This window comes from Haliotis cracherodii, unplaced genomic scaffold (genome assembly GCF_022045235.1).
Source record: "Haliotis cracherodii isolate W230 unplaced genomic scaffold, xgHalCrac1.p SCAF_9, whole genome shotgun sequence".
Lineage (NCBI taxonomy): Eukaryota > Metazoa > Mollusca > Gastropoda > Lepetellida > Haliotidae > Haliotis > Haliotis cracherodii.
Window position 1 is genome coordinate 12,328,896 of NW_027266343.1, and position 9,951 is coordinate 12,338,846.

The window sequence follows — 9,951 nt, forward strand, 5'->3', positions numbered from 1 at the left end:
AATGAAAGTTATGAACAATTAAGCAGTTTGTCTCGTATGGAGATAATACAGTTATACACCACCTTCCCTGTGTGTGATGTGTGAGTACCACACAGGTGGTGTGTCAGTAACACACAGATCCATCTCCTTAATAGCTGTCTCGAGCTGGAGGCTGTACCGTCTGTCTCACAGATGCGCTAGATAGTTGACAGGGGAATATGTTTATATCTCTTCTCACCACGTCAAACCTGCTTTATACGGACACTGTCCAAGACTGATCGCAAAGTACCGGGACAAAAGGTATGATTTATCTTTTCCATAATTTGTTATGATATTTGTCAGCTGTATGTCAATCCAAATCTTCGTTTTACCATCTAAAATTTAGACTGAAAGCGAAATACCTCGAATGCAGTCATGCATGTAGATTTTTTAAATTGTAGTATCAATCTCATTGTTTTTTACTTCTATATCATTTTTGTCACCCGTGACACATACATTATATGACATACACACGTTTTACCTATCCAATAAATTCATGAAGAATGTTTAGTAACATATGTTTAAATTGGACTATTAAACTGGGTTCTAAAACATGTTCATGTATGCTTGTTATTTTCTATGGTGGTTTTCGTCAGTTGATGTTAATCCTTAGCTTCAGAAATGCCATGAGAATGAATTTTTTCACCTAAAAATAGCGACACTTTTGGATCACACAGAAGTCAGATTAGTAAAAACGTACCGCCCTTCTTTTTGTTTAGTGTATGCACGTCGCTATAAAGTGGAATAATCTCGAACGCAACGTCAAAGCCCACCTAACCTCACTTCACCTCACCTCCTATAACATATATCTGAAAATGTGACATGTGATATGTGATATACGACTAGCCAAAGGAGACAGACAATTGAGTACCAGGATAATCGCTGATAATTCTGACATAAATTCCTATTCAATCACCCAGGCAGTGTGTCTGACTACTCTGTTTCTTTCAACATCAAACTGGTCGCTGTAATAGACCAAAGTAGAATTATGTATCGAGACAGCAATTACGACTAAGGTGGCGAGAGTCGTTGTGCTGAATTGCGTTGGCGTGTCAGAAAACTCTTATCGTGGATCGAATACCAGATTCGCCCTGATCATATTCCTTGGTTTGTCAGCACCATACCTGTGCCCATACCAAGTGGTAAGCGTCTAAAACCTGCATCATTTCGGGCTCCAGACCCCGTGAAGATCCGGGTAAAGAATAGGTCTTCAGCAACCCGTGCTTGCCGTAAAAGATGACTATGCTTGTCGTAAAAGGCGACTGATGGGGTCGTGTTGTCACCCTCGCTGACTAGGTTGATGCATGTTATCGTATTCCGTAGATCGATGCTTATGACTCGATTATTTTCATACCGCCGTCATATAGTTGGAATATTACCGAGTGCGGCGATAAACAACAAACAAACACTTAGGGCATGTCCAAATAGTCAACCATTATTCCACGAGACCTAATCAAATGATCAGATGAATAACAAACAATTACCAAATACATGTATCCTTTTGTTACAGAGATCTGTAAACCATGGACAACACTAGCTTGGACAAACACGATCTCCCAGAAAATTCCGAGATCCTGGCTCCCTTCGGCAGCATTGCTTTCGAAGGGTCTCTGCGGAGTCAAAGAAGTGCTCAGGCAGTCGATGACGGAAGCGTCAGATCAACACGACCAGCGTTTACTGGGGGAGATGAAGCCACCCAAAGAGCCTCCATCAGACGAGGTGTAGATGGAGTGTTTCAAGACAGTGAAACAGGGTACAGAAGAAAGGAATCGGTTGTGTATGCACAGAAAGGCAAGGCAGAAGTGACATTCATCAACATTAAACTGGAAAAAGACAATCAGCAGGGTGTAGGAAAAGCGAAGAATGTGCATGTTCCAAGAGATGTCAAGTCAAGATCAGCAACAGAAATTCAACATCACATGCATATTGCTGTAGGGGAAATTGATGCTCAAAGTTCAAAAGTAACTCAAAATGATTTTCAGACAGGTAGTCCAAGTATGCATACAGAAGAGGGTAAGGATACCAGTCTCTTCATTCCTGGTCCAGTTCGTGTTTCTGGTGACAAAAACGTTATAACACCTTCTGCTAGCCAAACAAACATGGATGGGCCTAGTAGTGGGTTAGTACTGGACCCTGGCAAACTTGAGTCCAGCGCTACCATACCTCCTCCACCTCCTGTATCTTACGTGAGAAAACCTACCATCATCCGTGCTATAGGCGTGAGAAGGCTGTCGGAAGGGTCAACCCCCCCTGTGGCAGCTGCTGGAGTTTCTATGACGACCAATCGGGTAAACATCAGTACCATACAACATTCGGATGGGTCTTCACAAAAGACATCAAAGCCTGATCGAGATCATAGCTTCCCTCCTGATAAAGGAAACATTGTGGATAAAGTGTTTGACCAGCAACACACTGAAGCTACTCAACCATATCGATCTGGTACACATGTAAGAGGAATGGGCTTTCTGGAACAGAAACCTATCAGAGTAGCGGAGAATGTGGTTATGCATCCAAGAACAAAGCCAGGTTTTGTTGTTGTTCCCCATGACGTCCATGATGTTTCGTCTCCAATTTCCCCATCAGGACGTGTCACCATTTCAAGTACCTCAGACAAGAAAGACATAGATCCTTCCGCCTCACAACTGACAAGAAGACAATATAGCACCACATCATCTTCTGCAGAAGCATCCGGGGAGAGGTTTGAAAGAAACGCAACCTCTCCAGGGCTTGCTTTAAATGCAAGCGTCATTCAGAATACAGAATCCCTGACTTCTGAATCTACAAAATCTGGTTCAAAAAGGAACAGCACACTACCTAGATATATCAATGTTGTAAATACAGGTACATTTCAGGACGTTGATTTCTCTACATCACCAGAACAGGTGTCTGATATGACCTTAAGCACTGCTCTGAACTCAGCATCTTCTACATCTACGGAACTTGCTTCTCAGCGTAACAGTGTTGCAAGTGGGTGTTCGTATGTGAGCAGTGTTGTGGACACACACTCAAGGTTAGATCTGGAAAGGAGTTCCCAAATTCACCCTCGTACAAAATGGAGACGAAATGACCAAATGCCTGTTAATGTTGTAAATTCAGGTACATTTCAGGACGTTGATTTCTCTACATCACCTGAACAGGTGTCTGAGACGACCATTAACATTGCTCGGAACTCAGCATCTTCTAATGACCAAATGGCTGTTAATGCTGAGAACACCAACAGCTCCCGTAAAGAAGGACTAAAGGAAGACTACAGTGTTGAGATGAGATCTGGCATTCTCCATGTCAAAGACAATAGAATTGTGACTTCACCTTCTGAAGATTCAAAGGAGCTGTATAGTTCTAGAACTGACACGACAACCAAGAGCATAGGCTCGGGAGACCGAGGTGCAGAGAACTGTTCTCAGTCTCATAGTAAGTCAGCTCCTTCCAACCAATACCATGAGACAACCACTGTGAGAAGTTTTAGAGGAACACCTAACGAAACACAGCACCAACATGTTCACACATTATTCGAGGATTGTGTTCCTAACACTGGAAACGATAGAGTGAGGACAACAGGCACTGTAGCTGTGATGAATAACCCTTATTTTCTAGATCGTAAGGGAATCACGTCGAGGCTACAGGAGAATAAGCAGTCATTGCACATGGTTGATATTCCTCATCCACAAACAAGCCAAGTTACCCAAAGCCAAGTTTATGAAAATGAATCAACAGGTGACTTAACGAAGAGAAATAACAATGAAATTCTTCGCAGTCCACCGGCTGATGAAATACGTTCAGGACAGCGAGACTATGTTCGTGAGATGGGCAAAATAGATGACAGTTTGGGCACGGATGATGAGACTAAGCAGAGTAGAGTTCTGACTGAGGTAAGACGAAGGAAAGATGGACGTATCGAGCATTACAATGGGAAAGCTATACTATTTCCAGGAGGTGCTGTAAAAGTGAAACACAGCACCGTGTCACAACATCAAGACACCACAGGAACACATAACAGACCAGCTTCTGGCAACAGGGAAGCTGACCTCAGCTCAAATGAGAACTGCCGGGGATTCCTCACTTCGAGAGCTCATACGCTGAACATGTCATCAACCGACAACCGAGTTATCAGTGGAAAGGCAGGTGAAACAGACAGGACAGATAAGGCTGTGCCTGTCTTAAAAAGAACTGAGGCACACAGGGACACACAAACCAAGGACATTAGGGATCGAACTCCGAAAGAACATAGAAAACACCATGCTAAATTTGAATATCCCACACAGAGCATGAAGGATGCGTTGTTGGTGTGTAAAGGCTATGCAGGTGTCTTAGCACCCGGTGTTGTGGAATATGATGAAAACGATGGGCCGGAACGAGCAAATGTTGTGGGAGATGGTGAACTAAGTGAACACCAGTCTGTGATGGACAGAGTCAAGTCCTGGGTTGTGAGTCAAGATGCGTCAGAGTCTATAGCTACAAGTGATCCTTCCAGAGATAAAACTGACTCCCCGCGCCCTTTTGACCGACACTCCATAGCCGAGATGCCATTGAAGGTTCTTGCAACTGCTGTACCTATAGACCAAGACGATGGGTGCCCCGATGAAGTGTTTGAGGATGGTACACATGGTCTCAGAGATGGTACAGATCAGTCTGTGGGTGACACACGGTATCTACATCATAGGGATGACCTTCCCATCGGCGAACACATCCATGTAGACCCTGATGTTCTGCTTAGGGAGGACCCAGATGGGAGTGAAGGCCTCGCTCGGCGAGTGTTTAGTTCCCTAAGTACTGATCCCAGGACTATCTATTCCAGAAGCTTATCTGATGGATTCAGGAAAACAGAAGAATCAAGGTCAGAACAGGTATCGATTGAAATGGCTGAGCTCGGCCAGCATGGCTCGGATGTGACGGTTACACGACATCGATCAGAGGGCGCCATATTCAACACGTCTTTCTTGGAAGGTTGGGAACCGTCATCGCCATACGCCCACCGAGTCAAAAGGAACTCGTCGGCTCTCTCAGAAGGAGCTCAACCTATCTCAGCAGGAAAACCCAAGATAAGACAACTCTCCCTTGCTATCGGCGAGGAGTGGGAAGACATGACCGGCACCAACCCAGTTACCTCCCCTGACGGCACAGGATCTGCTGCCGTCTCACAGAGAAGCCTCAGACGAGAGAGAAGCCAGCAGAGAAGCTGGAGCGGATGTTCCGTGTCCAGCGCGCCAATGTTACTGGGAAGAACCACTCGATACATGAGTCATCCAGCTCGTCTAGAAAACTACCTTCGCAGGAATACAATCCCAGAAGGTAACGAGTCCATCACAAACCCCCCATCGCCGGCCACAACAACGGTGGCGACAGTGGACATAGAGGAGGAGAAACCTGCACAGATTGCCGCCAGCGATGACACGGAGAAGAGATGGCTGACGCCGAATCCTTACAACAGAATCAACCAGAGGTTCCACAGCACACTGCAATGTCCTTGTTACCTGTTCTTCTGCTTCCTGTGCTGTGTTCCAGCCGTGTACTACATGCAGATATCGGACAAGGAATATGACTACGGGTCCAAGGAAAGGTCTCGAGTGTATGGGAGACGGGCAACGGTTCTTTATATCATAGGCGCCATCTGCGCGACGATCTTCTTGACAACGGTAACCAGTCTTGTTGTGATCTTCATGCAGGAGTATCTCACAAGACAACAAACATAGTCACGTGCCTTGTTGTGTGGAAGCTTGATTTCACGCCGCTTTGAACAGCATTTAAGTAAGGCCAGGGCTTTTTTCAAAAACTTCGCAGATTACCCAAAATCTTGAAATGTGAAAACATCATAATGAAAAGCAGTGCTTTTTTTTATTCCGCCGACCAGAAATCAGTAAAACGTAAAGTAAAACCTCATTTTATCGCTATCAAAAGAAATAAACAATTTAGAATACAATAATTAAAACTTATTGAAAATTTATCTTAGAAAACTTAAAAACAAGGAATTATGACGAATTGCGAGAGGAAATAAAATAAATTTTATTATTATTCTTAGAAACGACCTACCGACCTGAATTTTTGGGCCAAACTTCGGTACCCCTCTAAAAGGTCTGGCCTTATATCAAGGATATCATGGATTAAGAAGGTCCGACATGATGCAGGACGTTTAAGGTGTAATAGTGCTGACCAAGCGTACCTTATGGATCATCGTTGACTGGTCGTGTATTGTAGGGGAAATGGGATGAAGAGAACTGAAAATAAAATATGATCCTTCTCAATAACTTGTCCATGTTGATGACCTCCCAGGCAGCCATAATGACACCCGGTGTTGTATCTATGCCTATGCTCCGGACAAGGAGCGCTAGGAAACGGTGCGTCTCAGGACGCCTCAAGGTTTGCGATGTCACGTTTGATAACACATTTGTATATAAAACATACAGATATGACAATATGCCCAAGGATAGTGAGTGAGTGAGTGAGTTGGGTTTAACGCCGCTTTAAACATTATTCCAGTTATATCACGGCGTGTCAGCTTAATGTGGGAGGAAAGCCCGAAGTGATACAGGTCTCAGACGTTTACCACTGCGGTGAAACCCAGGAGCACGGGTATGGTGCTGACAAACCTAGAAACATAATCGGGGCGAACCGGGATTCGAACCCACAATCATAGGTTTCTGGCGTGTCCAGGGGACGCAACTCTGCACATCGAATCGCGGCGCCTGGGCCACCCGTGCCCCCACGCCCAGGGGTAAAGTTTTCTGCCTTAAATATACAATTTCTCAGGTACATAGATCCTTGGATGGTGATGAAATATACATTTATATGCATGTTATTTTATGACAACGTGGAGCGGTTAACAGTTAACACATGGTAGACCTGCGTCGTCATTACCGGAAATGATTATGTTTTTAACAAAAACAGTGAGAGAAACTTTGTATTTTTTTTCTTTTAATATTTTTTCTGGCATTTCTGCTATTTTCGTATACTGCACTACCATGTAATAGCATGTATTTTACACGATATACGTAATTAACAGGTAGTGAGTGAGTGAGTGAGTGTATCGGGTTTTATGCCGACGTCAGCAATATTCCAGCAATATGACTCCGGGTGACACAACAATAATTGATCATAATGTAACTGCATAATTATGCATATGGTTTGTTTATTATTTCTCATGTCTTCACACATGTGGGGAATCGAAAACATACCTTCGGCGTGACAAGCAAACGATTTAACCACAGGGCTACCCTGCCGCTCCTAATCTTCTACAGGTCTTAAAAGTGAAGATTCAGTGTTTATCATATAAACCAAGTTTAACGTAATAATAGTGACTGAGTATGGTTTTACGCCGCTTTTAGCAATATTCCAGCAATATCACGGCGGGGGACACAAGAAATGGGCTTCACACATTGGAACCATGTCGGGAATCGAACCCGGGTCTTCGGCGTGACGAGCGAACGTTTTAACCACTAGGCTACCCGACCGCCCTAATATAATAATAAGCAGAGTGAATCTCTGGGATCGTTATCCAAACTTGCGGGACAGATAAAAATGTAAGGATGTCTGCTCATTGTACCTGCCACCCGTAGAAGAATAGGCCTTCAGCTACCCATGATTGACGTATATTATCAGAGGGGACTAACGGGATTGGTGATCAGACTCGATGGCTTGATTGAAGCATGTCATTGTTTCCAAAAGGCGTGGATCGATGCTCATGATGTCAATCACTGGATTGTATGGTCCAGACTCGCTTATTTACAGACCTCCGTCATATAGCTGGAATATTGCTGAGTGTGGCGTTAAACAACAAAGAAATGGTAAAACATGCGTTATATCAATATTTGTCCAAATGTATAGCTTTAACCCAAACTAATAACAGTCCTAGCTGCTTCCATACGTAAATTATCCAAATCCAAGCTGCTTTCAAATCAAATTAATTAGTGCTATTACATCTAAATTCATTTCAATGTTAAATAACACCTTCAACCTAGTTTCTTAGTAAATACACACTTTACTTTTTTTTTACTTTGGATTGGCCCCGATATTCATATTTTCTAAATTCGAAATATTTCCAGAATCCCAACGTATTTTGAAGCTAAACGTTGTATACACATTGGCTATTAAACGTAACGGAACAAGGGTGTAACCTTGTGGAACGCCCTCTTCTGAAATACATGTTTATAACTAGCAATTAATTACAGGCCGCTGTGAACCAGATGAAATATTGCCGAATGCGGCATTAAACAACATTCATTCATTCTAGGATTAACGTTCCATTATCTAGGTTGCCTAAAACGTATTAAATGCGAATTCTCAATCGTACTTGTTCCCATTCGCCGCCCTTTCACGTGTTCATGTCCAATCAGTCACACTTAATGTCCTCGAAACACACAGCTGCGACATGGTTTGAGTGACAGGTCGACAGAATACTGACATCTGCTCGCTCATTAATAGCAAACGTCAGATAAACATTGTAACATTCAAAATATCGCCAACATGTGATTCAAAATATAGACGTTATCAGTACATATTGTAATAGTTCATCATGTTAAAAATCCCATGTATTGATAAATCAAAACATTCATTTTTTCGTATTTTAACCATTTAATTTTTTTTAGGATAACTTTCTGAACATTCGTTTTTCACTATGACTGTAGTTAAGGCAACCAAACATCAAATTGGACACAGTGGTACCCTTTTCTGACTCCACTTATATTTGTCTTGGTATTTTCATGGACGATTTTTCAAGTTTCAGGTAGAAAAGACGTGTATATTAATTGTGTGTTTGTATCCGCCGACCAAATATATTACATATTAAGTATGGGTTTTCCAGCCGCCGAGTATTTCAATTTTATTTTTTTTAAAGTAACAGTTTTCTTTCATGTTCACATGATCTGACCGGCAATACAATAAGAAAAAACACGCCTTTCGAATTTTATTAATGTATTCATTTGATCGGAATACTGGCTTTGTAAAAATATTCCGGAACACCAATAAACGAGAAACTGGTTGTGGATATGAGTTAGGTGTATTGCTTGTTTTGAATGATGTATTGTCAGACGTAGCGTGACGTGCATGACGAGAGAGGAGTACGTCAGAATACCCATCCCATGTCTTACAATGCCAGTCCCCAAGGTGTACAGGGTGTGCTTTGGCAGATCATTTGTTTGATTTTTCTGTGCGTAAATTAGTGATTGGGTATTATGGTTTTAACGCCGCTTACCATATTAAAGTGACATCGCGGGGTCCATTTTCCAAATACAGTAAACTACGGTTATAACGAACTCAACGGGACTACTAATTTTAGTTTGTTATAACCGTAGTTCGTTATAAACATATATACAGCATAACTACAGCAAATAGTCGGGACCAAAAAGTAAGTTCGTTATATCCGTCAGTTCGTTATAAGCGTGTTCGTTATAACCGTAGTTAACTGTATGGAGTGATTGATAATGGCGCGGATTGTAGCCATTAGGCACTTTTTGTGAAAGCCACTGTGATCAACGAACACAATTTAGTTTGGTTTGTTTGTTTGTTTGTTGTTTATCGCCGCACTCGGTAATATTCCAACTATATGACGGCGGTCTGTAAATAAACGAGTCTGGACCAGGCAATCCAGTGAATGACATCATGAGCATCGATCTACGCAATTGGGATGTGATGACATGCATCAACCAAGTCAGGGAGCCTGACCACCCGATCCCGTTAGTCGCCTCTAACAAGCACAGTCGCCTTGGGTTGCTGAAGACCATTTCTACCCCGGATCTTCACGGAAGTTATTAGAGTGAGTGAGTTGGGTTTTCCACCTCTTTGACAAGTATTGCAGTTGTGAAGCAGTGTGGACAACTGTGATGCAACTCTCAGACGTTTACCACGTTCGTGAAACCAACAGGCATGGTGCTGACAAACCAACAAACATAACGAGGACGAAGTCTGGATTCAAACCCACGGTCCTGTTCTCAGAACTTCTAA

General features: G+C 42.8%; 1 protein-coding gene across 1 annotated transcript; it reads left to right on the plus strand.

Moving 5' to 3' along the window:
- Positions 1-1,541: 1,541 nt before the first annotated feature.
- Positions 1,542-5,708, plus strand: LOC139452336 (uncharacterized). The gene has a single exon (XM_071233774.1). It carries the CDS (start codon positions 1,542-1,544, stop codon positions 5,706-5,708), a length of 4,167 nt encoding a protein of 1,388 aa, XP_071089875.1.
- Positions 5,709-9,951: the final 4,243 nt, after the last annotated feature.